We start from the raw sequence: 27,981 nt of genomic DNA, 5'->3' as shown, positions 1-27,981 counted from the left end.
AAAAAGGATTCATATCACTGCATTTGAGCCGTTATTGTATTTTAAAGATGATAAGTAATAAAGATTATTAAGATTAAGTTGATCCTTTTTGAAACAGGCCTATTTTATGCCAAGGGAGATATGAAATAAAACTTAAATAAAATACAAAATCCTTTATGCTTGAGAAACAGACAGGGTTCATGTATCCAATGATAATGCAGGTTATTGTCACAGATAGCACACTCTAAGTGGGGGTGTTTAATAATATGGCATGCAGGTGGTGCAGTCAGTAAGAGTCCAATATCAGTTCCTCCAACTCTGAACCATGACCTTTACCCCCTTCAACCCAGTTTAATCAAAAAAAAAGAAACAAAACAAAATACATACATAGGTCAGAAGAGCAAGCCAACAATTGCAATCTTTTTGCTCTCTCTAAGCATGACCACCAAGTTGAAACTTTTCTTTGTTTCATGTTGAAGCGTGGTTGTCCAACCTTGATGAATTTACCCCCGCACCCCCCCAAAGATCATTCCCTGCCCTTCCTCCTACCAACTCCCTTTCTTCTTCAGTGCCCTGTGGAGGTGAGGATGCAGGGGTGGGTCTACTCAGCAGGGATTTTCCTCTTGGAGGGGGGGATGAGGTGACCGGGGAGGTCGGCAGGCAACTCGTGCCCCTCCAGTTTGACTTTAATCAGGTGATTGGCCAGGGCAAACTCCTCATCATCCAGCATCCCATCCTTATCGATGTCAGCCAGCTTCCAAATTTTCCCTAGCACAGTGTTGGGCAGCTTGGACTTCACCATCTCCTTCTTGGCGTTGGCACCTGTCACTTTCCCATTGACCGGCGACAGCGTGTAGAAGATCTCGTCGTACATTGGCTTGTCGCGGGCCACCACCCACTCTGCCTCATCAATGCCCTCTCCAGCACCCTCGCCGTAGCCATGGCCAAAGGGCCCGTTGAGGGTACCGTCAAAGGCCCCTCCCTTCACCACTTGCTGGGGTCGGTTGGTCTCCTCCTGCCTGACCAGCACCATGAGGCCGGCGATGTCGTGGGCCAGCATGTCATCCACTGTGTCCAGCAGTTTAATTTTCAGGGGCTGGAACTTGTTCAGGTCATGGGCGTTCAGTTGCTCCTATAAGAGGGAAGAGAGGGCAGAGGTTAGAGTTAAAAAGAGCTGTGTTTTCAGAGTCAAGCTGATCTTCGTTGATACATCTTTACAGTCTCTAATGTGTGTTGGGGGGCTGGAACAAGGTACATGACTGTCCTGGTCTGTGCATCAGAGATACATTTATGACAGAAAGGATCAACATGACTGCTGTTTATTCTCTACTCTGAGCCAAGTCATAATGGTGTTTCTCTCAGTGAGGAAAACAAAGTGCTCATCAGGCCCAGATGGACTGGGGGTGGTTCAGATGTAATGGCTGACCACAGCCAATCAGAAAGGGGCTGTTTGGCCACCATGGCTCAAACCAGTTTGTCCCAATAGGGCAGACACATTGGTGTGTTAGCTCAGTCAGAGGATTTGTGTTTGCTTGAAAATAGCACAGATTGTGGGCTTTATCCAAAGCAAATCAGGTTCTCTAGGTAAACATGACAATGTGAGTCATGTTTGTAGCCATACTTTTTGGCTCTTATGTATACATGCTATGATGCTGTCTGTCCAGCCCATATGCTGCATTATACACTACTGTTCAAAAGTTTGGGGTCACTTAGAAATGTCCTTGTTTTTGAAAGAAAATTATATTTTTTCTCCATTAAAATAAAATAAAATTGATCAGATGCCGAGAAATTGCCATACCATGCAGTGATGCAACTGGTCAGGATGCTCTCGATGGTGCAGCTGTATTACCATTTAAGGACCAGTGTCTTTAGGGGGAAAAGGTTTTGTAATGCCCTCTTCACGACTGTCTTGGCATATTTGGACCATGATAGTTTGTTGGTGATGTGGACACCAAGGAACTTGAAACTTTCGTGAATGTTGACCTGTTTAAAGGTTTTGTTCGGCTACCGAGAGCGTTATCACACAGTGATCCAGAGCAGCTGGTGCTCTCGTGCATGCTTCAGTGTTGCTTGCCTCAAAGCGAGCATAAAAGGCATTTAGCTCGTCTGGTAGGCTCACGTCACTGGGCAGCTCACATCTGGGTTTCCCTTTGTAATCCGTAATAGTTTTCAAGCCCTGCCACATCTGACGAGCTTCAGAGCCGGTGTAGTAGGATTCAATCTTAATCCTGTATTGACGCTTTGCTTGTTTGATGGTTCGTCTGAGGGCATTGCAGGACTTCTTATAAGCGTCCAGATTCTACATAGTGTCTACATAGTGCTCCTATTGGCCGCACTATGTAGATATTCCATTAAAAAAATCTGCCATTTACAGCTACAATAGTCATTTGCATGTATTTCGGATCAATTTGTTGTCATTGTAATGGACCATTTTTTCTTTTAAAAACAAGGACATTTCTTTTTTTACATTTTTATTTTATTTATTATTTATTTTTTTACCCCCTTTTTTCTCCCCAATTTCGTGGTATCCAATTGTTGTAGTAGCTACTATCTTGTCTCATTGCTACAACTCCCGTACGGGCTCGGGAGAGACGAAGGTTGAAAGTCATGCGTCCTCCGATACACAACCCAACCAGCCGCACTGCTTCTTAACACAGCGCGCATCCAACCCGGAAGCCATCTGCACCAATGTGTCGGAGGCTACACCGTGCACCTGGCAACCTTGCGCGCACTGCGCCCGGCCCGCCACAGGAGTCGCTGGTGCGCGATGAGACAAGGACATCCCTACCGACCAAGCCCTCCCTAACCCGGACGACATTACGACAGAGCCTGGGCGCGAACCCAGGGACTCTGATGGCACAGCTGGCGCTGCAGTACAGCGCCCTTAACCACTGAGCCACCCGGGAGGCCCCAAAAACAAGGACATTTCTAAGTAACCCCAAACATTTGAATGGTAGTGTACATCTACTCTTATACCTTACACAGGAGTGTGTCTATCTCACCTGCATCTTCTTGAGGTTGGGGAAGTCTCCAGGGGAGATCTGGTGTTCTCTCTCAATGCGGCTGTAGATCTCTCCCAGGCTGTTGATCAGCTCCTTCTTCTTGCCCTCTTTTCCAAACACACTTGGCATCTCCTTCTTCAGAGAGCTGATGATGTAGGCATGGACCTACAACAAGACAGCAGAAAATAACAGGACTGGTAATACCAAGTGGGGCAGAGAGACATCACGCAAGTAATGCAGTGTTTCCCAAATGCTGGTTCGGGACCAATACAGGGGTTGCTGCCAGCTCCTCTTGGGTCATAGTTTTGTTTATGTGTCTGTTGTGCCACAAAGGGCTCTTTAGTGTTTCCCTTAATCTCCCAAAGTCATTGAAAAGAAATGCCTGATATTTTAAACTTTCAAACAGGAAGGAAGCACTTAAAGCAGTTTTATGAGGGTGCATGTAGCAGGTACCACATCCGGCTACTCAAGAGGTTCCCTTCCTTAGGGTTTCCTAAAACTGAGAGGGGAAGGCGAAAATAACCGCATCACACAACTGGCTCTCCTGGAGATTTCTGAGACACAATTCACCATGAAAGAAGAACTTCACATGTTACGTATGCTATATCTGAATGCAATACTCTCTCCCTCTCTACCGCACCTGCTGTCTCGACCTCTAGACCGCTCAGCTATGAAAAGCCAACTGACATTTACTCCTGAGGCACTGACCTGTTACACCCTCTACAACCACTGTGATTATTATTTGACCCTGCTGGTCATCTATGAATGTTTGACCATCTTGAAGAACAATCTCGCCTTAAATGGCCATGTACTCTTATAATCTCCACCTGGCACAGCCAGAAGAGGACTGCCCCCCCCCCCCCCCCCCCCCCCCCCCCCCACAGCCTGGTTCTTCTCTAGGTTTCTTCCTAGGTTCCTGCCTTTCTAGGGAGTTTTTCCTAACCAGCGTGCTTCTACATCTGCATTGCTTGCTGTTTGGGGTTTTAGACTGGGTTTCTGTATAGCACTTTGTGACATCAGCTGATTGCTGAGATAAGGCATACTAAAAGCGGAAAACAAGTTTCAAGCAGTGAAATGGCAACAGCAACTCAAATCCAAGGCCACAATGTTTTTGTTGATATTTAACAGTTGCTCCAGACATTATTGACTGTGTTCAATGAGGAATAAAAGCAATTTAACAATAGTAGGTGTAGGGGTGAAAATAACGAATTACAAATACTCTCGTTACAGGAATTGAGCACCTTTTCCAAGAACATGTACTTTCTTTTGTATTTTTCAAAAGGCAGCCATTTTACTTTAAAACGTTTTGTAGTATTGTACTTCGCTACCTTTTTAAAAACATCTATTAAAGAGTACAAATTTGTAGGCTATCCATAATAGTAGATCATGAGGGCATGGAAAGATTTGGAGAGCCCCTTGAAGGCAGAAAAGAAAATGCTCATTGTTGTTTAGTCAGTGACCAATTAAATAAAATGTCACGCATTGTCGCACCCATACAGGCCAATCAAGCTGTGCATACAAATTGAACGATGATGGTCAAAAGATTTTCAAAAAGTCAAAAAGAACTTAGCTAGTTTAGTTTGAGATAACTAGCTAGCTATGAATGATCAAAAATGTCGTTATGGATGGCTTTAGCAGCTAGTATAGCTAGCTATCTAATAGTGTAACTTACGTATGTTAGCGTTAGCCTAGTTGTCTAGCATGCTAATGTTAGCAAGCTATCCTTGCAGCTAAGTTAGCTGTGCATATAACGTTGTTAGTGTACACAATAAGTACAGCTAGACATGGAATCATCTCAACATTAGACAACATTTAGGTCTGAGAACATCTGACCAACTCACTTCACTCTCAGTATCTGAGAATAACAAGTATGGAATGTCTGGGCTATTGTAATGTCAGTGATATGAAGTTTCCACCTAAAGCAGAATTTGCTGAAATATTAAATATGTGGATGTTTTGTATTTGTAACTATACAGGATTGGTCTACCTGAAGCATCATCTTGACACAGAGAGCGAGACAGAGCAACAGAGGCAGCATTCATCTGATTAAGAGGATTTTTCTTCATCACTGATGCCCAAAAGGTCACCAGGTACAGGGGAGCTGGATGGGTACCTTGCCTGTGTGTCAGATAAGATGGACTTGCTTCATTCCTTTCCATACAGACAGAAAGGAATTGAACTCTGCTTTCAGATGTGTGTCCCTCAAACTGAACAGAGGCCTGCCTTCCTCGGCCGCCTGTGAGCATCTTTTTAGCTGTGTTAGACTGCTCTGCAAAGAGAGCCAGGGCAGATTCTATTCACTTGGAAAATCAGCTCCTGCGGAAACTGAACACCAAGTTCAGAAGTAAGTGAAGGCATTAGAACAGAACCTCTTGGTTTTTGCTCAAGGAACACAATAAAACCTAATGTACATGTAGCCTATATACACTCAAACTGATCAGTTTATTAGGTACACCACTCCATTCACGAAAAGTTATCGCTCCTACAGACGGAGTCACGTGGCCATGGCTTGCTGTATAAAGCAGGCAGACAGGCATCAAGGCATTCTGAGTTGCTGTTCGATTGAACGTTAGAATGGGGAAAACGAGTGACCTAAGCAACATCCCTGTGCAACATCCACCAACTTCCCTGTGGAACGTTTCTCACATCTTGTAGAATGCCATGAAGAATTCAGGCTCTTCTGGAGGCAAAGGGGCAACCGACCCTACATTCACTCCTATTTCAGTGGAGTTTGCTCAATCTTTATTTCCATGGTGTTCTGTTGTTGCCTCCAAGGCTAATTTGACATCAAATCCTTTAGGTAGGTCCAGTGCCCTTGCACTCCTCATTTGGCCTTGAGAGAGTGAGAGAATAAAAGAAAGAGGGGGTTTGTGAGTGAGGGAAAGAGGGATGGAATGAGTGGTGAACGTGATTTGTTTATGTACTTGATTTTGTATGGCTTATAATTCATCAATACGTGAATTGCTTTGAATGTTTCATGTATTTTTAAATATGAATAGTACTGACAAATCCTTTGTTTTTTTATATACTCGATGTGCTCTGCTGCAACTCAAATAAACAAACTTAGTTAATACTGAACATGAATTTCCTCTCTTCTTTTTTTCAATGTATTGCAAGGAAAAAATGATGTGCAACAACATTCAGGTAACCTTAGCTATAAGGTCAACATTTTTATTTTAAAGGTATACTACATTACTTTCACTCTGCGTAATATTTAGATGAGCTACTTTTTTACTTTTACTTTAGTTTTTACACTAGTAGTTTTACTTCTACTTGAGCAAAATGTCATTAAAGTAACAGTACTTCTACTTTTGCAGATGGATGAGCACACTGCTGCTGATAGCAGAGGAAGACTACCTCTCTGGTCAGGACAGGAGACAGGACAGGGATGAGGAACCAGGGGACAGGGAATAGGGGGACAGGGGCAGTGGAGGCTGCTAAATGGAATGGTATCCTTCCATTTACTCCGTTCCAGCCATTATTATGAGCCGTCCTCCCCTCAGCAGCCTCCACTGGACAGGGGGAGGTCGAGGGTGGGTTGCCATCTCCACTCAAAGTGGCCACCTGTCTGGGTGCGATTCCATGGACTGTGGACAAAACACGCATGCAAAGGCACACACACACACTTCAGGACATCCTGTTGAACAGCCAGGTACTGTAGAGGGCCCTACAGTACCTGAACTTGTCCAATAGAAACTCTTGGTTTGCTTTGGTTTGTTTCTTAAACGGTAAAAGGTTTCCGTAATGAATACACCCCAGGTCTCGTTGTTATTAGAACAAACACTTCTGATGCTCTCTCAAGGTCTTTCTGCACATAATTCAATACCCCCCCACCTCCCTGCTTGGCTCTACTATCCAACTCACTCTATCCATCCCTCCCCCAGCCACAGATCATGCCTATACACATCTGGATCCAGTTGAATCCTACTGTAAGGTCAGGGACATCCCAGAAATTATGACAAGCTCATCAATTCAAATCAAAATATTTATATAGCTCTTCTTAGATCAGCTGATATCTCAAAGTGCTGTAAAGAAACCCAGCCTAAAACCCCAAACAGCAAGCAATGCAGGTGTAGATGCACGGTGGCTAGGAAAAACTCCCTAGAAAGGCCAAAACCTAGGAAGAAACCTAGAGAGGAACCAGGCTATGAGGGGTGGCCAATCCTCCTCTGGCTGTGCCAGGTGGAGATAATAACAGAACATGGCCAATATGTTCAAATGTTCATAAATGACCAGCATGGTCAAATAATAATAATAATTATCGATTAAACACTCCCCACTGTTTGTGATCACACACACCCCCTCTGTTCGTTTAGCTATAGGGCGATAATATTGTACTGCAAATCATGTTTGCCTGTGACACCACAATAATTGGCGGCAACACAATATGGTCACGACTCACGGCTAGGTCACCACAGAGGCAGGGTGGTGTTGGGGTTTATGGCTGTCTGGGAGGGTTATATATTCAGCCATGGGGAGTGAGATTCATCATGAGGCTGAATGTTAATCATCTGATGGTATTGGACACACCCGGAGCCCAAATGACCTGTCTTTATCCTGACCACTGCTGTGATCCCTGGATGCTCGTCCATCAGTCAGCCAGTAGGCCTTGACCACAGAACAACTCACCTTGCAATTTATTTTTCTATCTAGCTTGGAAAAAATGATTCATCAATATAATGACTTATAAAACCTAGTCCTTGTGGAATGATTTCTATTGCTGTAAAATTATCACCATCGCCCAACAGTTTTTTGTTGACTAGTAAAAAAATCAAATAAAAATAGGATTTGTTTCCAAACTGCATGATGTGAGTTGTAAAAAAAATAAAAAATAAAAATTCCTGTGTCCTGAGAGAAAACCATGCTCCCAAAAAAATGTAAGCTACATGTGGGGTTCAAGTTAAGGTTTGTCCATGACCAACTGCATCTCAAACCCACTTGCAATCAAGCCACTATGTCAAGTGAACAGTAGTGACCTATGACTGATAGTTGATGTGGTATGACTTTGGGTTCTCAGTGCCACCAATGCTTTATGACTCTATTAGAGTGTAGCTCAGCTGTGAAGGTACTCAGGTACAGCCACTGTACCAGCCTTCATCTCACCACACAGTCACATAATGTTCCCCTGGGGAGAGGGTTGGCAGCTCACTTAGTAGGGGAAGGTTATCGTATCCTAACAAAGTGGGTGTGATTGCACTCATTACTCTTGCATAGTGAGTCTACTGTATTATAGTTCCTGGTCAGTCTGTGTGGTGTCTCTTGAGATTCTATTCCATTCAAAGACCTCTTTAAAAAAATACTATTATTCTCTTTGGAAAAATGACTTAATACTTAATAAAAAGAGAACATTCTAGTCAGACCAAAATGACATTGTGCTTAGGAGTACTTTCCACTCTTTTCTGAGAGAATGTGTGCGTGCATGTAGTCAGAGCTTACCTTAGCGAGCCGTGCCCTCTTGATGAGGTCGTTGAGCTTCCTGAGGGCAGCGTTGCGGGGCAGTGACTGGATGTCCTTGAACAAGTCCTGCTCCTCCGCCTCAAACAGTTTACGGTTGTCAGGGATGAGCAATGGGTGTGACCAGAACGACCCGATGTAGACACGGATGACCTCAGGCGTGTTGACGATCTTCCCCAGCGACCACATGAGGGCGCCATAAACCCTCATCAGCTGCTGCGTCTCGATCTGGTCAGCCTTGTTTAGAACCACCCGGATCTTGTCTTCGTGGTTCTTCAGGGCCTTGATGACCTCCGAGAACTCGTCTGAGATGTCTAGCTTGTGGGCGTCGAACAGGAGGATGATGCGGTCCACGCGTTCGGCGAACCACTCTAAAACGGCTGCGAAGTCATAGCCTGGAGAGGGGGGGCGAGGGGTAGTGGAGGGAGATAGGCAGGGTCAACAACCGGCAGAACATCAACAGTACAGACTCTTGGAGGGCCAGAGCGATCCAGTGGCATCCAGCTAAGTAACCAGAAGAATGTTGTAAACTTGGGAGGCCTGCTATTGCTCAAGAGGACAAACAGTATGACACGTCATAAATTCCTAAAGACAACAGTTAAAACCACTATCTGAGATAGAGGCTGAAAGCCTTAAAAACATGATCCAATGGTCAATAATTTTGTGCCTCTCCCTTTTCTTACCGTTATGCAGTGAGAACAGGATTTCTAAAGCCAATATTAATCTGTCCTGTCCTCACTTCTCGCTTAACTATGTCATCACTTCATGCTAATACAGTGGATTGAGGAGAATGAGGGTGCTTTCTTTAACCCCAGTCTGTGGAGCACGGAAGGACAATAAGGGGCTGAATGACTCAGCATATGGCTTAATGACCCCCTCCTCCTCTCCTACCCTCAACCTCGCTAGCTGGATAACAGGTTTTACACTAAGCGGGCGACTGACCCACTTTATTCTCCTCCTGCACCTATCTCCCAGCAGCATATAGGGAGGGAGAGAGAAAGACAGGCATTTCAGGCGAGAAGGAGAATTCCCCCAAACAACTCCTAATCTAAATGGAGCAATTAGCGGTCTAATCTGAAACCAGTGATCCGAGAAGCCCAGAGACGAAGAGAGCTGTCGGGGGAAAACAGATTTCAGCTCCAGAGAAATTAAAATGTACTCTTGTCTCTAGAAAGCAGCAGGTGATGAGTACTAATGGATGAGTCCATTATCAAAGCATGTATTCCTAGTCGTGAAAGTAGTTAAGTCTCCCATTGACAAGATATCAGTGGTGGACATGGCTCTCTTATCTGAATGCCATTGAAAGAGGAGTTTCCATTGGATGGGGAGAATATTTGGAGGCAGACCTGCAGTCAGCCAGTAAGTCAGAGAGTTGACCTTGGGCACCGCGCACACTCTCTCTCTCCGTTCCATTCCTAACTCTAACTGGCTGGGACCCAAGTGGGGAAAATCACATAATAAAAACTACTCATGTTAAAAAAGGTTCTGCTCAAAGAGCTTGGCTACAGAAAAATGAATGTGTGTGCTGTAATATAACAATGGGTCAGGGAACCACACACAACATATGTGACATAGCATTATGAGGAGAATAAAGAAACATACCGTATGAGTACACCTTGAAGAAAACAAAGCATCTGTTTAAAGCAGACATGCAAAAGTTGTTGAATGCAAAACGAGACATTGGAGTGATCTATGAAATACAAAAAGAATAGAAGACAACCCAGGACTTTCATATCAGGTCTATTGTTTGTGCATAGGCACATCATAGACACAGGAACAACAACCTCAAGCTGTTTGCGCTGAGATGCATTTCAATATCAAGACACATAGCATCTATAAAGTGAAACACCTGTTTCATGGAGCACTTAACCACCCTTCTCCAACCCTATTCCAACTCCAGGGGTGCATGGCAGAGCTCCTCCTTACCTTGGTGCACTTACAGCTGAGGGGAAGACTTCCACAGAATTGGAGAAGGTACTGTACCAGAAGCTGGGATTAGTGTGTTAATGTTGCTCAAATCAGAGGCATGGAATATGGCAGCCAGGGCCATGTTTCCAGGGAAGGATTTTATTCCATGCCGATACAGGATAGAAACGCAGAGGCCTCATCCCTGATGATTTGGCAGTTTCACTATGGGCCTTTATTGTTACCTTCTGTGGGGATAGACAGAACACCTTTCTCACCTTTTCATAGGAGGTATTTTATCATTAGTGGTTACTTGCTACTCCATACCCTTGCTAGTGTTTCTCTAGTTCTCAAGTATATTGACTAGACTTACTATTACCGTCAGGGCTTAAACAGAAATAAACACTCACAGCTCCTTTGCCTTTGGAGCTAAATATAGGCAGCAGTACAGTAAGTCAAAGACCATACGTGAATAATGGGCAGGACAATAAGAGCAGTGAAACTGGTTGGAGGACCATGGCATTATGGCACTGATTTATAACGATGGGGCACAGTAAGCTGTTAATGTCAAGGGACCCAGTTATTTTAGGCCTGGCTTGACGCAGCACTGCAGAAATCCCATAGGGTCTACTGTAGTATAGGTAAGCTGCGTTGGTTAACACTGCGGTTGTTTAAAGTCGGAACTTTCACTACAATACCTCCATATGGGCATTTATGATACTCGCTATAGCCGGGTCCATGTTCATTCGCAGCTGTACACAGGAAGAAAGGAGACACAAACAGAGGTGAAAAATGAAATTTATGAAAAGGGGGGGGGGGGGGGGGGGGGGGTTCAGAGCTTCAAGTCAACATGGCTATGTGTGGGTGAATGTTGTACATTGTGATAATCATAATACAGTCTAGTAATGAACCTCTCCAGAACTGAAACACAGTCAGCGTCCTGACAGAACAGTAAACCAAATGTTGAAGAAAAGAGGTTTCAAAAAAATGACAGGTGGAAATAAGAGCACTCTGTATTCTGCTTGTAGACAGCTCCTGGTATAACTTCTATTTACCAACCCATTGTATTTCAACAAGTTAAGATGACACACAAACAACGAAGACTGCGACCACATTTCCTGTAGGGTTGCTACAGCAACAAGAGAAACTGTAACATTCACACTCAGAGACAGGCGTCAGATTCAAGAACAGGCCCCCCCACACAGTTACACATCACACACTTAAACACGCCAAGACTCAGCGCACACACGCATAAACACAGCTATGCTGACTTAAATAAGGTAAGATAAAACCAAAGTGTAGAACAAAGTTAAGTGGGTGAACAGCCATAGCCGAATAAAGTTGAAAGAATTACCATGTTTCAAGTAGTTTAACTATAATTCAAAAGGCACATCTGAGCTGAGCAATCTTTTTTGCAGGTGCATGAAAACAGTTGAATAAGATGAGTAAAAAATAAGAAACCTGCACACTGCTCTTTATTAAGCCTTAGGTAAAGCTTAAAAAGCAGTGAGAGTAGCAAGAGCAGTGTGCGGGTTTCTTTTTTTTTCTCAAGTAGTTTAACTATAAATGAAGAATGAAGACAGTGAGCAATCTATTGTTATTGGAAGCATGGTGAATGTGGGCTTGCTACAGAGAACACGATGCCAAGGCAAGAAATGAACGAAATCATACAGTCCACCAACCTGGAACCAATCTTCTGTCTGTCTGCTCTGCTACCTAATTAGTTGGAAAGAGTGACACTGTCCTAATGTCCATTCCCAAGTCTATCCAAAGGTAACAAGTGTAAGACACATAAAAAATCCAACTTTCCTCACGTCATTGAATTGCAACCGAACTGAACACACAAACAGCTAGTCAACTAGCGCTGTGACTTTGCCTACACTTGGGCTTCAGAAGCCATAGAAAGTGATTGGAATATCAGATCCAGGAATCTGTCATTTTCCACAGTTCAATGACAGTTCACAAGTAAGGGATAGTCTTCATGTCTTTTCCTAGCACTGTACTTCTGACTCCTGGCCCCTCAGAGGTTTAACTGTGTTACTGGTTGACGTGGGAACGCAGGCTTGGTCCTTGGTTATGAAAATACGCTGCAATCAGACACTTATTCACTTAGGGCAGGAATGCGTCCTGCTGAAGATGTCTATTGTGTTGCCTGAAAGGGTGGAAAACCACTCAGTAAATAAATGTTAAAAAAAAATAAAAAAGACTGCATCTCTGTTAGATTAAAATTAAGTAAGCTGAAAAGTTATGATCAAATGCTTTATAGATTTGAAAGAATTGATACACTCAGTGGACCTTTCAGTGATTGGGACAGATTTTTGTCATGTATGCCTAAACAAATGTCATCAAACTTTATCTAGCCAGACCCGTACCTCACCGTACCACTTCATTACATTGGGACAACAGGTGCAAGCCATCCAGAATAAGGGAATCTGCTAGGCACAGAATATAACATCATTATTGCTATAATAGACCTGGGCTGGTATTAGTATTTTCCTCAGGATATGAGCATGGTGTAGGAGTCCTGGCCTGGTGTAGTGGAGGTCTGTGCGGCCTGGCCCAGCAGAAAGAGAGGCTTCTCTGGGGAGAGAGAGGTGTTGGCTGAGTATCAGTGAAAGCTCCCAGCTGCTAAAACTAACAGCAGCCCTTCTGCCAGGCCAGGCCTCTAATATAGCCCAGAAACTAGAGGATAGAACAGCTCTATAGCAGATATAACACAGCTACACTGGAGATATGTGGTTAAAAAGCTCCAAATCATTTGCTGAATTACTCTTATAAAGCCTTTATTATACTGGGGTCAAATGTTTTTCCCTAAAGGTTAAAAACAGCAGCCTTTATCAGGGTATCCTACTGTAGCGAAAGCTGTCCATAAACTAACCAGTACTCTCTCTCTCTCTCCATTTGTTTGTGGGCTTAGAGACGTCTCTATTATTGTCCCTTCTGGGCATCCTTACTGAGGTCATTATCCTTCCCATCTCTCGGCTCAGTTCTAAGCATCCACACCCACCTTGTACTGATGTGCTACTGTGCTATGACGGGGGAAGGTGTGGAATATACTTGTTCGGAGTGATAAAAAGGCTTCCTGTGGCAACCCTCCCCTGTCCCCATACCTGTGGCCCTGTCCCTAGCCAACTGTTGCCAGGCCTCTGGCATTCTTAGTAGTTTCCAGAGATATGGCCTGTTTACTACTTAGCTACGAGTGGTACTAAAGAGTTCTACTTTCTGTGAGGGACTTGAAAGTATCAAGCAGTACTTGGCCCTCAACTTTAACCTGTTTCAAACTCATTTCACTCTTCCCTAAATGCTTGACACAAGCCATCTTATTAAATTGGTGATTTGTAACAAACATGTTCATGAGTGATGTTATGGAAATGTGTCCACTTATTATGGAATCCTAAGAACATTAACAGGCTATGAAAAGTATCCTCAGGCCTGTCCACTGCAGTGGTGTACGTAGGATCCTAAGCTGTGCTACTTTATTGAAACAGAAACAAACCTGCATCTGCCAAACCTGCACTACGCGCACTCAGCACTATTAATCCCAGACACGCTCAGGCCAACACGCAGCACAGTGGGAGGGAACAAAACAGCAGCAAATACATGCAGACACATATGCACGAAAACACACAAGCCTGTCTCCTCTAAAAGGATTACAACGCTTGTTAAGCATCTTGTCAACACGTGACTACAACCTTTCTCCAAATCACATTAGGCTTACTCATTCAAGGGTTTTTCTTTATTTTTTACATTGTAGAATTATAGTGAAGACATCACAACTATGAAAGAACACATATGGAATCATGTAGTAACCAAAAAAAAAGTGTTAAATTAAAATATATTTTATATTTGAGATTCTTCAAAGTAAGCGACCCTTGGCCTTGATGACAACTTTGCACACTCTTGGCATTCTCTCAACCAGCTTCATGAGGAATGCTTTCCAATGAAGGAGTTCCCACATATGCTGAGCACTTGTTGGCGGCTCTTCCTTCACTATGCAGTCCAAGGTGTCGTCAAGGCAAAGGGTGGCTACTTTGAAGAATCTCAAATATATTTTTATATGAACACTTTTTTGGTTATTACATGTGTTATTTCATAGTTGATGTCTTCACTATTATTCTTCAATGTCAAACATAGTAAAAATAAAGTACAACCCTTGAATGAGTAGGTGTGTCCAAACTTTTGACTGGTACTGTATAATATTCTTATTTTCAATAAAAGTGACTCCAAAATGACAATACATTATTTACCATTAATTTCTATTGGGCACAATATCATCTGAAACACAACCAAAACAAACAGCAAATGCATCCAACACGTGTAGTCACAAGCTTGATGTCGTCACTGTGTGCTGTGAATACGGGACCAAATGCTTAACCTTTTAATACACAAGTATTAAAAGGTTAAGCTCCCCTAAAATGGGGGGACTACGTACAAAAAGTGCCTTCATTTCTAAACGGTTCACCTGATATGGATGAAAATTCCCCAAATATTATAGCTAATAGTATAGAGCCCAAAGAAGAAAAATTATTCACCGTCTCAATAATTACAGAGGGCAATGTGGCTGGTCAGCCTATGGCAGCCTGCTAGGATAACAGTGATAAGCACCATATCTGTCCACTGCAGAGTCCTGATGTCCTTGTTGATAAGAAGGCTGGAACACTGTGATATCATGGTGACATTGATCACTACTCCACTGTCCACTCTGCCATCCTCAGAAACACACAGAGCCATTCAGAATAGCAGACGACATAACTGCAGGTATATGTACAGTACGTACTGTACTTTGCAGCATTGGAAGCACTATGAGAGGCATAAGTGATATAAAACCCATGTTTTTTTATTAGGATTAACCAGAGTGTACTCAGACTGACATACAATGGTCTTCACTGTTCAATGGAATTCATGTGGAAAGAGCTGGTGGGCCATGTTACACTTAAGTGATAATTCCTGAGAATCTGGTGTTTGGAGGATATATTGGCACGGGTGTTGGCAAACCGTGCCAATATATCCCCCAAACACCGGCTTCTCTGGAATTATCACTTTTATACAGGAGGTTACCAACATATTCAAATAATGTTAAACATATTTTAATTAAAAACTTTATTTCTATGAATGTATTCGTACTATTTCATCCTTCCACAAGATATAGTCCCAACACAAATCTAGGATTGCTACCCAAGCCGGCTGGTCGACCCAGTCATTCAGTCTTTTTTTCCTGTATCTATGGACGCGACCCAGACGTTCGTTCAAAATGTTCCATTGCAGTATTGGCTGGCAACGTTCTTATCCCTTGCTTGCTAGCTAGCCAACTAGCTGCATTTGTTTAAGCTGTTTCTAGTGACATTTATTTGGATACATACATAACAATGAGCTAATGATGAGCGATTTCACCTGGCATAGAAAATGTGCTCTCTCGTCAGGACACTGTTGTTCAGAGGAGCTAGCCAACAACACAGCTAACATAATCACTTCAAACTGAAGCTGGAAAGATTTCAAACTAGCTGCACATCATTTTGTTTGACCTGTTTTCTATTGAGAGTTATTTGTACAGTTGAAGTCAGAAGTTAACATACAGCAAATACATTTCAAATCAGTTTCACAATTCCTGACATTTAATCCTTGTAAAAATTCCCTGTCTTAAGTCAGTTAGGATCACCACTTTACTTTAAGAATGTGAAATGTCAGAATAATAGTAGAGAGAATTTATTTCAGCTTTTATTTCTTTCATCACATTCCCAATGGGTCAGAAGTTTACATACACTCAATTAGTATTTGGTAGCACTGCCTAAATTGTTTAACTTGGGTCAAATGTTTTGGGTAGCCTTCCACAAGCTTCCCACAATAAGTTGGGTGAATTTTGGCCAATTCCTCCTAACAGAGCTGGTGTAACTGAGTCAGATGTTTAGGCCTCCTTGCTCGAACACACCTTTTCAGTTCTGCCCACAAATGTTCTATGGGATTGAGATCAGGGCTTTGTGATGGCCACTCCAATACCATGACTTTGTTGTCCTCCATTTTGCCACAACTTTGGAAGTATGCTTGGGGTCATTGTCCATTTGGAAGACCTAATTGCGACCAACTTTAACTTCCTGACTGATGTCTTCAGATGTTGCCTCAATATATCCACATAACTTTCCTCCCTCATGTTGCCATCTATTTTGGGAAGTGCACCAGTCCCTCCTGCAGTAAAGCACAACCACAACATGATGCTGCCACCCTCGTGCTTCACATTTGGGATGATGTTCTTCGGCTTGCAAGAATCCCCCCTTTTCCTCCAAATATAACGATGGTCATTATGGCCAAACAGTTCTATTTTTGTTTCATCAGACCAGAGGATATTTCTCCAAAAAGTACGATCTTTGTCCCCATGTGCAGTTGCAAACCGTAGTGTGGCTTTTTATGGCGGTTTTGGAGCAGTGGCTTCTTCCTTGCTGAGCGGCCTTTTAGGTTATGTCGATATAGGACTTGTTTTTACTGTGGATATAGATACTTTTGTACCTGTTTCCTCCAACATCTTCACAAGGTCCTCTGCTGTTGTTCTGGGATTCACTTGCACTTTTCACACCAAAGTATGTTCATCTCTAGGAGACAGAATGCTTCTCCTTCCTGAGCGGTATGATGGCTGCGTGGTCCCATGGTGTTTACACTTGTGTGCTATTGAACGTGGTACCTTCAAGCGTTTGGAAATTGCGCCCAAGGATGAACCAGACGTGTAGAGGTCTACAATTTTTGTCTTGGCTGATTTCTTTTGATTTTCCCATGATGTCAAGTAAAGAGGAACAGGGTTTAAAGGTAGGCCTTGAAATACATCCACAGGTACACCTCCAATTGACTCAAATGGTGTCAATTAGCCTATCAGAAGCTTCTAAAGCCATGACATTTTTATGAAAATTTCCAAGCTGTTTAAAAGCACAGTCAACTTTAGTCTATGTAAACTTCTGACCCACTGGAACTGTGATACAGTGAATTATAAGTGAAATAATCGATCTGTAAACAATTGTTGGAAAAATTACTTGTGTCATGCACAAAGTAGATGTCCTAACCGACTTGCCAAAACTATTGTTGGCTAACAAGACATTTGTGGAGTGGTTGAAAAATCAGTTTTAATGACTCCAACCTAAGTGTATATATGCATAAAAATTATGCCGATTTATGATTTTGACTGGCTAAGAAAAGCTGCCTACCTATCTGTCTCATCCTGCCTCCCAACACCTTCATTGCTATGGGACAGCTGGAGATCGAATTTGAATATTGAAACAATGTTGCAAATGTCGGAGAGACAGACAGCAAGGTCTGAACAAAACTCAGCTTTTGAAAAACGAAATGTTAGTCTAAAAGAAATGTGAGATACCAGAGACCTCTGTCGTAACCGGCCGCGACGTCTGTGGGGCGACGCACAATTGGCCTAGCGTCGTCCGGGTTAGGGAGGGTTTAGCCGGTAGGGATATCCTTGTCTCATCGCACACCAGCGACTCCTGTGGCTTGCCGGGCGCAGTGCACGCTAACCAAGGTTGCCAGGTGCATGGTGTTTCCTCCGACACATTGGTGCGGCTGGCTTCCGGGTTGGATGCGCGCTGTGTTAAGAAGCAGTGCGGCTTGGTTGGGTTGTGTATCGGAGGACGCATGACTTTCAACCGTAGTCTCTCCCGAGCCCGTACGGGAGTTGTAGCGATGAGACAAGATAGTAGCTACTAACAATTGGATACCACGAAATTGGGGAGAAAAAGGGGTAAAAATTCAACAACAAAAAAACAACAAACAAAAAAATGTGAGATAATGTCTAGATGCTTTTTATAGTAGAGATCAAGTTCAGAAATTGCCTGGCTGGGTTGATGGGGTGAAATGAGACAGTGGATTGCGCAGTTAGATGGAACAGAGTAAAAAGGCATTTTAACATCATAGATTTAGCAGGTGGTAACTTGTGGAATAGACACCGGCTGGAATGCAGTTTTAACCAATCAGCATTCAGGATTAGACCCACCAGTTGTATAAAATCCCATAAACATATCGGTGTCGTATACACTATCTCTCTCTGTGATATCTGGTGTCTTTCAACCCATTATGATTGAACGCAGACTAAAACCCTGCCTCAGCTACATGTTTCACTGTCTTCCTACATGTGGTTTTAAAGGTCAGTCAACGAGAAGCAGGATATCTGAAGCTTGCTTGCTATTTCCACCACAAACATAGAAACCCTGTGGGAATGAAGGTTCAAAAGCATCCTGGAAAATGCTGATAAAGTAATTACAGAAGTGGCGTAAGAAGTGTGGAAGCCACGATGTTTTGATACAGAACTGGTTATGCAAATCCCTCAGTGGGTTCAACAGCACAGGCCTGGTTTAAGGTCACCACATTATCATACAAATATTTTCCTTTGGGAAATTTGTTGTAATGAAGCTAAGAAAACAGAGCTAAAGCCGCCAGCAGTAACAGATGTAGAGTTTTTCAAGGACATACTTTCTTTGCTACAGACTGTTTTGCACTATCATGATATAGGGAATAGATTAGCAAACAGGCACTGCTAACGTTAGAATACAGCACTACTTTCTCCCAAGTCTTGCTTTTGTACACATTTGCATTATGACTACTTCTGTAGTAGTAAATATAGGGTTTTCAGTCAGATTTCTTTCTTCTCACTATGTTGTGCAATAAAACACTGCTGTGCTTGTGTCTGTAAATGCTTTGATCTCTAACTCCTGAGGGTGACCATCCTGGACTGAGTGAGTGTGTGAAAGACGGGTGGAGATGTTGGGAGAGAGGTGGAGGGGTTGAGACAGGGGTGGAAGGGTTGAGAGAGGGGTAGAGGGGTTGAGACAGGGGTGGAAGGGTTGAGACAGGGGTGGAAGGGTTGAGACAGGGGTGGAAGGGTTGAGACAGGGGTGGAAGGGTTGAGAGTCGTACCTCTGCTGATCCTCTGCTTCTCTCCAGACAGGATACCAGGAGTATCTATCACACTGATGCTCTCGAGAACAGGGTTGGGAAGCTGGGCACACACAAACCTACATAACACACAAACATGGCCATAGACATGGTCAGATATATAGCCCAACACTGAAGAATACGGAGCTTACATGATCAAATCTGACACAGAAAAAGAGGTGGCCGGACATAAGACAAACAGACAGACCGACTCACAGATGGACAAATACAATATATCACAAAAGTGAGTACACCCCTCACATTTTTGTAAGTATATATTTTCATGTGACAACACTGAAGAAATGACACTTTGCTACAATGTAAAGTAGTGAGTGTACAGCTTGTATAACAGTGTAAATTTGCTGTCCCCTCAAAATAACTCAACACACAGCCATTAATGTCTAAACCGCTGGCAACAAAAGTGAGTACACCCCTAAGTGAAAATGTCCAAATTGGGCCCAAAGTGTCAATATTTTGTGTGGCCACCATCATTTTCCAGCACTGCCTTAACCCTCTTGGGCATGGAGTTCACCAGAGCTTCACAGGTTGCTACTGCAGTCCTCTTCCACTCCTCCATGACGACATCACGGAGTTAGAGACCTCCACCTTCCGTTTGAGGATGCCCCACAGATGCTCAATAGGGTTTAGGTCTGGAGACGTGCTTGGCCAGTTCATCACCTTTACCCTCAGCTTTTTTAGCAAGGCAGAAGTCGTCTTGGAGGTGTGTTTGGGGTCGTTATCATGTTGGAATACTGCCCTGCGGCCCAGTCTCCGAAGGGAGGGGGATCATGCTCTGCTTCCGTATGTCACAGTACATGTTGGCATTCATGGTTCCCTCAAACTGTAGCTCCCCAGTGCCGGCAGCACTCATGCAGCCCCAGACCATGACACTCCCACCACCATGCTTGACTATTGGCAAGACAGACTTGTCTTTGTACTCCTCACCTGGTTGCCGCCTCACCTGGTTGCTTGACACCATTTGAACCAAATACGTTTCTTGGTCTCATCAGACCACAGGACATGGTTCCAGTAATCCATGTCCTTATTCTGCTTGTCTTCAGCAAACTGTTTGCGGGCTTTCTTGTGCATCATCTTTAGAAGAGGCTTCCTTCTGGGACGACAGCCATGCAGACCAAATTGATGCAGTGTACGGCATATGGTCTGAGCACTGACAGGCTGACCCCCCACCCCTTCAACCTCTGCAGCAATGCTGGCAGCACTCATACGTCGATTTCCCAAAGACAACCTCTGGATATGACGCTGAGCAACTTCTTTGGTCAACCATGGCGAGGCCTGTTCTGAGTGGAACCTGTCCAGTTAAACCGCTGTATGGTCTTGGCCACCGTGCTGCCGCTCAGTTTCAGGGTCTTGGCAATCTTCTTATAGCCCAGGCCATCTTTATGTAGAGCAACAATTATTTTTTTCAGATCCTCAGAGAGTTCTTTGCCATGAGGTGCCATGTTGAACTTCCAGTGAAGGGAGTGTGAGAGCGATGACACCAAATTTAACACACCTGCTCCCCATTCACACCTGAGACCTTGTAACACTAATGAATCACATAACACCGGGGAGGGAAAATGGCTAATTGGGCACAATTTGGACATTTTCACTTAGGGGTGTACTCACTTTTGTTGCCAGCGGTTTAGACATTAATGGCTGTGTGTTGAGTTATTTTGAGGGGACAGCAAATTTACACTGTTATACAAACTGTACATTGTAGCAAAGTGTCATTTCTTCAGTGTTGTCACATGAAAAGATATACTCAAATATTTACAAAAATGTGAGGGGTGTACTCACTTTTGTGATTTACTGTAGGTATTCTTCATGTAAAATAAAGTATTGACCACTTAGAACCAAATCATACTTCCTAAACCACAGGAGGTTGGTGGCACCTTAATTGGAGGACAGGCTCGTGGGAATGGCTGGAGCGGACTAAGTGGAATGGTATCAAATACACCAAACACATGAGTTTGATGCCATTCCATTCACTCTGTTTCAGCCATTATTATCATTAGCCTCCACTGTCCTAAACATAGTACATGAAAGTGACAATTATTACTGAGGGGAAATGACCGGTCTGGTATAGCCTTTCAAGACAAGCCGAGACTGAGTGAGCTTGGTGTCTTAAAGCATGTGAACTGTTCCCAGAAACATGTGTAATTTTTCTGGGTGGGTCTCAATGGACCTCTTAGACTAAAATATGTTTCATATCCCCCTTTGGTCATTTCAAACTCAAACGGCAAAATAAGACAAATTCAATTGACCAATTTACAGTATAAAGCATATTCTTGAATCTCGTTAGTGGTTACTGTAACACAGGAAGGCTTCAGCAGACTAGGATGATGCTGCAGACAGGATGTTAGGCCTCCTCGTCTGCAAGCTGCACCAAGCAGCAGAGGGCTTCTCATGACAGAGTCACATGATCGTTCGCTCACCAATTCAATGACAGCTTTGTCAACCAAATAATGCAACTGTAACAATGGCTGTTTCTTATATATAAAAAAAAACATGTTCATGCTGATATAGGAAATATATAATTATGTTGGAAATGCAATAGACTAGAATGCCAGATACATAGTTGAGCTATCCTCTGCTCTTTTGATTATCCTGTTTGCAAACAAACAGCTGCCTTATGCCAAGAAAAAAAAAAAAAAAAAGAACTCTTAAGAACCCTTATTTCCACACATATGTTCTCCTCCTTAACATTGTGATGGTTTCTGCAGGTGGCTCTGACAAGCCCTGTATTCCTATCGTCTCCCTCAGGAAACACACTGAGCCTTACAGTGGAAACCCCCTGGGTTGATCAGTCGACACAGTGCCTTCAGAAAGTCTTCATACCCCTCGACTTGTTCCACATGTCTTAAATATAATTGTTCTTCATCCATCTACACACAATACCCCCATAATGACAAAGTGAAAACATGTATATATTTTGATTTTAGGAAATGTATCGAAAATGAAATAGAGAAATATCTAATTTACATAAGTAGTCACACCCCTGAGTCAATACATGTTAGAATCACCTTTGGCAGCATTACAGCTGTGAGTCTTTCTGGTTAAGTCTCTAAGAGCTTTGCACACCTGGATTGTACAATATCTGTCCATAATTCTTAAAAAAAAAAATATTCAAGCTCTTTCTAATTGGTTGTTGATCATTGCTAGACAACCATTTTTAAGTCTTGCCATAGATTTTCAAGCAGATTTAAGTCAAAATTGTCACCCGGCCACTCAAGAACATTTACTGTCTTCTTGGTAGGCAACTCCAGTGTATATTTGGCCTTGTGTTTTAGGTTACTGTCCTGTCTACTGAAAAGTGAAGTCAACTCCCAGCGTCTGGTGGAAAGCAGACTGAACCAGGTTTTCCTCTATGATTTTGCCTGTGCTTAGCTCCATTCTGTTTATTTTTTATCCTGAAAAACTCCAGTCTGTAACAATTACAAGCATACCCAAAAAATGATGCAGCCACAACTATGCTTGAAAATATGTAGAGTAGTACTCAGTAATGTGTTGTATTGGATTTAATCCTTTTTAAATTCAGGCTGTAAAATGTGGAAAATGTTAAGGAGTGTGAATACTTTCTGAAGGCACTGTAAAGAGCAAACAGACCCACTGACAGTCTGCAACTAAGGGAAACCCTGAGCAGTGAGCAGAGTGAAATTCAATCAGAGGTGGAATGTGGAGCATGTGTGGCAGGTTCAGGAGTCTCTGGTCATGATATCATCCTGTTACATGGTAAATACAGCTCAACACAGCAACCGTTGAGAAAGGCTAAACTTAACTTTCACTCTCGCTCCTGTACTCATTCCGCCTCCCTCCCTTTCCTTTCCTCAAGGATGGTGAGTTTCATGCCAACTTTATACAAAGGAGTATTCCAAAACATATTGGAATTTCAAATCAAATGGTATTCTGAAACTGATTGGAATTCAGCAAGAGCACAGAGAAGCACTCACAAGGATTACTAAAAGAGTTCTAGATAAATATTATAGCATTTGAGCACAGAAAATAATTAGGGGAACAACAAACTTAAAGCAAATTTGAAGAACTTCTCCGAGTTTTTTTCACATTCTGTCGATGCACAAAATTATTTTTGGGGGGAGAAAGATAATAAGATACTGAATATTTGCCCTGTCATCTAGGATAAGGCCACTAAAAACAACAAGTCATCGTAAAAGGAATCAGAACTGTGAGTTTTCATATGCTGTGTAGACGGGCTGGCTGACAACATCACAAAAAATATGTTCACACATCGATGTGGCCGGAAGACATGCGTTGTTATGATTCTGAACGGTCAGATAGCTAGCAACAATGACAAGAAGCTGCCATGTGGGGAATCATAGGTGGTTCGTTTTAGTTCACTGTATCTTGTTAGTGTCTTGTTTTGAGGCGTTTTGAACTGATATCATGTCTATGCTATGGTTGAAATTCGCTAGCTAGCTAACCAACAACTGTAACAATGTATTTGAGCGATAACAAGTGCTCATTGTGCAAATGTACTTACGTTTTCAATAAACATTTGGAGACTAAATATAGTTTACATGTTGTCAACAGTCTAAGTCAACACCGTCTGTTTTGCACCATAGTTGTGCACGTGTCGGTTTTGTTGCTAAACAACCAACCCTTCTATAAAAACTTGAGTCATCCAACTAGAATACTATATGTGGACTGCTATAGTCTCACCTGTTGAGAAAGGCATTTCCGAAGGAGTTGAGCTTCCTAAAGGGTTTCTTGGGGTCGACAACTAGGGCGTTGCCAGGGATCACCCCCTCCGTGTCTCCATGCATCACTGCAATGAAGGAGTCTGTTGTGGGCTCCGGCCCAATCCGCATTCCAGGGAAATCCTGCTCCAACAGGTATCTGGGGAGTAATAGGAGAAATGGATGTCTGTTTATGCATTATTTTATTGTCCACTATCTTAGTTTACATTTTACATTACAGGCCCGGTACACCTACCAGTTACAAAGTAAAATCATACTTAACCATCTTTTTAAAAGAACATACTAACATTGTTGAATTATAGGGTCACGGTCAAGAGTTTCATTGTCAATCAGTCCAAATTGACATTACAGATGTTTAAAAATGTAGTATAATTGTATAGAATGTGCAGAATCCTAGAAATGCATTGAATTTTAAATACTAGTAATTTATAACTGAAGTTGTCCTTTTAAACTACTTTAAACCTTTAAAGCACTAACAGATGTGAGGTCAACCAGCTGATACTCTATATATCCACTCTACACACATCTTGTCATAGGGGTCAACAGTGCCAGTTAGTATGGTCTCTCTGTAGACACTGTTTAAATCCATAATACAGTGCCGCAGTAAATGGCCAACAGTAGATGAGCAGCACTGTCCAGAGCCAGATGTTTAACCTTCCCACAGCTCTGCCACTGAGGCTTCAGTGAGAGGAAGGGAGGCAGAGTGAAACTGGCCTGATGGAGAGCAAAGGGACAGCGCACGTGTTAGGAGACAGACCAGAGAGGAAAGAAGGCCTGTGTTCTTTCATAGCACTGAGGAGTCAGCACACACACACAAACACAGGCCTAGCTCTTTCCCAACTACTCTCCCTACTGCAGTGACCTCGCATAGGGTACAAATCACAGAGAAAAGGAGAGTAGCCCAACTAGCCCCGCCCATCTCTTCCTCTATCCCCAAGCCATTAGGTATGTTGATGTCTTAGGTCTCTCTTTATGTAGTGTTGTCTCTCTTGTCGTGATGTGTTTTGTCCTATATCTTTATTTCATTTATTTGTATTTCAATCCCAGCCCCTGTCCCCGCAGGAGGCCTTTTGCCTTTTGGTAGCCCGTCATTGTAAATAAGAATTTGTTCTTAACTGACTTGCCTAGGTAAATAAAGGTAAAATAAAAAAAGCAATTAGGAGAGGCTAGCTCTAGAAACTCTGACAGTGGACTGGACCATGACAGGCAGCATAGGAAACCCCACAGGGCACACATTGGTTGAATCAATGACGTTTCCATGTCATTTCAATGAAATGACATTGAACCAATGTGGAATAGATGCTGAATTGACATCTGTGCCCAGTGGGACAAAGCCATCATCGACTTGGCCAGTGCTGAACCGTAGTTGATTAAACATTCAAATGTTTCCAACTTTAGAAATTGACTCCTATTGTGGGTGCACATAGAGTATGGTCTGGCTTTAGCATAAAATATAAGTATAAAGTATAAAAAGTTATTTAGCAAAAAACTAAAGTATCATCATATAGAAAGCTCCTAGATGTGTGATATTTTTATCAGATGGCATGTGATCCATATCTAATCCAATCTTGTCCAGGGATTGATATACCTGGAATTTAGCATGTCTGATATCAATCAGAGGATTTCAGGGATTTCTCCCTCTGTCTATACCAAGGGATCACGACCATACCTGGTTACAGAATGTTGTTTGCATGTCACCGTGGATTTTAAAGGCCTGCCTAATTAAGACCAGTTATATGGCCAGATTGAGACAGAACCCTATCAACCAGCCCACACTCAAATGTCATTCTCACCCACACGTTCAAAAGCATGAGAACAAAGCCCTACTATTCAATTACTTAACCCAAACATGATAACTCGTTTGAAAATAAGTACTACAATCTATGAAGGGCTATGAAGTAACAGCGCCCTAAAGCTAATAACTCATTTAGATAGTACAAACTTAAAGGGGATAGGAAGTGAGTGTGTCCCAAAGCTTTTCAGACTTTTAAAGCTGATCATACACAGTAAGTGCTTCCAGTGGCCAGGGGCATTCTCTACATGATTCCAGACTAATGTCTCTAACTTATCGCGCCTCTCTATAACTCCTGGACTAGTCGCTCTGGAAACTATTAGTGACAGGTTGCTATAGCAATAAGGGAGCTGATGAGAGGGTTGGAACCAGCAGGGCTTATCAGTGAGAGGACAGCAGAGGACTGCATCTCACTTCTGACCATGGGATAGCAGGAAAGGCACTAGTATTCACTGGCATTACTGCACAGCTAGAGGGATTCACTTAGTCTCACCAGTAAAGTTTGGATGTGGAAAACATGCCCCCACAAAAACAATGATACAAGGAGAGTTATATCTGCCTCCCATCCCATCTCCAAGACAAAGTTTGCTTTGTGGTAGACTCAGAGAGACCAACACATGCTTTTGGGTCCAATATTTTCCATCTGCTCTTTTATTCCTTTGATGAGCACTAAGTGAGATGGTTGGCATGCCATTTGGCAGTCCATAGTTAAATGCTGGAAATATGATCTGTGCTCTGGTCATGGACTAGTTTAACAGACAAATCAATGGAACAGCTGACATTCCTGTGTTATGGGTGTGACTATAGGGGAACATTGCAGATGATTAGTGTACCATGTAATCACAAAATGGCATTGAGGATTACAGGATAGTAATAGGTAGATCTATGTCTATAACTATGCAATACCACTAGATTTCCATAATGTACTTATGTCGTTTTGTAGTCATCTATACCATTATAGGTGAATGCTAACTCAGCAGGTTGCTCTCTTGTCTGTTGGAATGTCTCATCCCTTCTAAGTCAGACTATGTCAACATTTGACCTGCATCTGCCCAAGGTTGAACAGGAATCCAGTCAACCCAAACACTAACAGATGTCTCTTTCTAGGATAATTTGTACTACAATAAAAATCAACTTGTTGCATCAAACTCTACATATGCAGTGCCTGCCATGCATGTAACGTCCCCTCTTTGCATATCAGTGCGCAAAACTCACTAGTGTTTTTGCCTACTTACCGGCAACCAAAGCACCCACATTTCAAACACAGACGTACCGTATGAAGCTGGTCTTTCCAGTGGAATACTGCCCCACAAGGAGAACCATGGGCTTGTTGTCGAAGTCGGCATCCTCTAAGGCGGGCGAGTGGAACTCGTGGAATTTGTAGTGTTCCTCCAAGGGTAACAGCTTGGTTTTGTAGAGCTTCTTGAGGCCATCGCTGACTGTCTGAAAGACCTCAGGATCCTTCTTCCTCCTGTCATCGGTACCCAACCAGCTGAACATGATGCAATTCGACAATGGACAATCTTATACTCTATAGGGACCTCTATTGGTGCTTTTTCTATTAAAATAATTCGGATGATCTCTTTCTTATTGGTTTAGTAGATGGTTTGTTTTTTTCTTTCAATCAAATATTATGCAGACATATCCTTGAATGGAAAGCGTTCCCCAAGTCTTTACAGGCCAAACACGAGACAAAGATGCACAGACCACTATAAGCCAGTAACTTGACTAGACTAAACACATACTAGTGATCCTAAGTCATTTTTACATGCACATTTACATATCACAGCTAAAAAGCACGATTTTCATTCAAACTGTAGAGGAATCCCAAAAATGATCCACGTATCAAGCTGGCAAATTGTGATGTCGTCTTACATTTGAATTCTGACGCGGTTGAATCTTCAAAATACTGTTCTATATAATATACCTTTTTCGAACCAAATGAAGAAAACAATAATACAGGTATAATATAGCGTAGAATCTTGAGCGGTCACTGGCTTCCACTGGCTTCCCCGGCTTCGTTACTGCAGCATATTTAAATACCAGTCTGACAACGAAATCTAATCCGAAAGGAAATGCCCAACTACTGGCAAAACCCCACCCAGTATTACAGCGACTGAAGGCAGTGATGGCAGCGCCATATTAGCGGATGAGGGACCACTAGCATCTCATTGTTGATGCTCCTCTAGTGGTAATACAACGTAACAAACAATGG

At 42.8% G+C, this 27,981-nt stretch overlaps 1 protein-coding gene across 2 annotated transcripts; it reads right to left on the bottom strand.

Annotated features, from left to right (window-relative positions):
- Position 1: 1 nt before the first annotated feature.
- On the bottom strand, positions 2-27,862 carry LOC110522253 (EH domain-containing protein 3). 2 transcript variants are annotated; one of them, XM_036975827.1, is made up of 7 exons: positions 27,642-27,862; positions 27,040-27,237; positions 23,937-24,113; positions 19,242-19,339; positions 8,418-8,830; positions 2,982-3,146; positions 2-1,111 (listed from the first exon to the last, which is right to left on the bottom strand). In XM_036975827.1, coding segments are annotated over exons 1-7 (1,584 nt in total). In that variant the 5' UTR covers positions 27,644-27,862; the 3' UTR covers positions 2-580. The 2 variants fall into 2 exon arrangements, with proteins under 2 accessions (XP_036831722.1, XP_021456160.2); XM_021600485.2 differs by having other exon boundaries at positions 27,040-27,857.
- Between the last annotated feature and the right edge of the window lie 119 nt (positions 27,863-27,981).

Source organism: Oncorhynchus mykiss, chromosome 4 (assembly GCF_013265735.2).
Source record: "Oncorhynchus mykiss isolate Arlee chromosome 4, USDA_OmykA_1.1, whole genome shotgun sequence".
Lineage (NCBI taxonomy): Eukaryota > Metazoa > Chordata > Actinopteri > Salmoniformes > Salmonidae > Oncorhynchus > Oncorhynchus mykiss.
Note: the sequence above shows the minus strand (reverse complement) of the source record. Positions and strands in the feature narration are given on the sequence as shown.

Bases quoted from the DNA above. Each gene is read 5' to 3' on its own strand.
- LOC110522253 (XM_021600485.2), bottom strand. From the start codon at position 27,266: ATGTTCAGCTGGTTGGGTACCGATGACAGGAGGAAGAAGGATCCTGAG. The intron at 19,340-23,936 runs GTGAGACTATAG...TGTGTTATGTAG, and splicing joins GGAAATGCCTTTCTCAACAG to GTTTGTGTGTGCCCAGCTTC. The intron at 8,831-19,241 runs GTACGACTCTCA...CCCCCTCTCCAG, and splicing joins GAAGCAGAGGATCAGCAGAG to GCTATGACTTCGCAGCCGTT.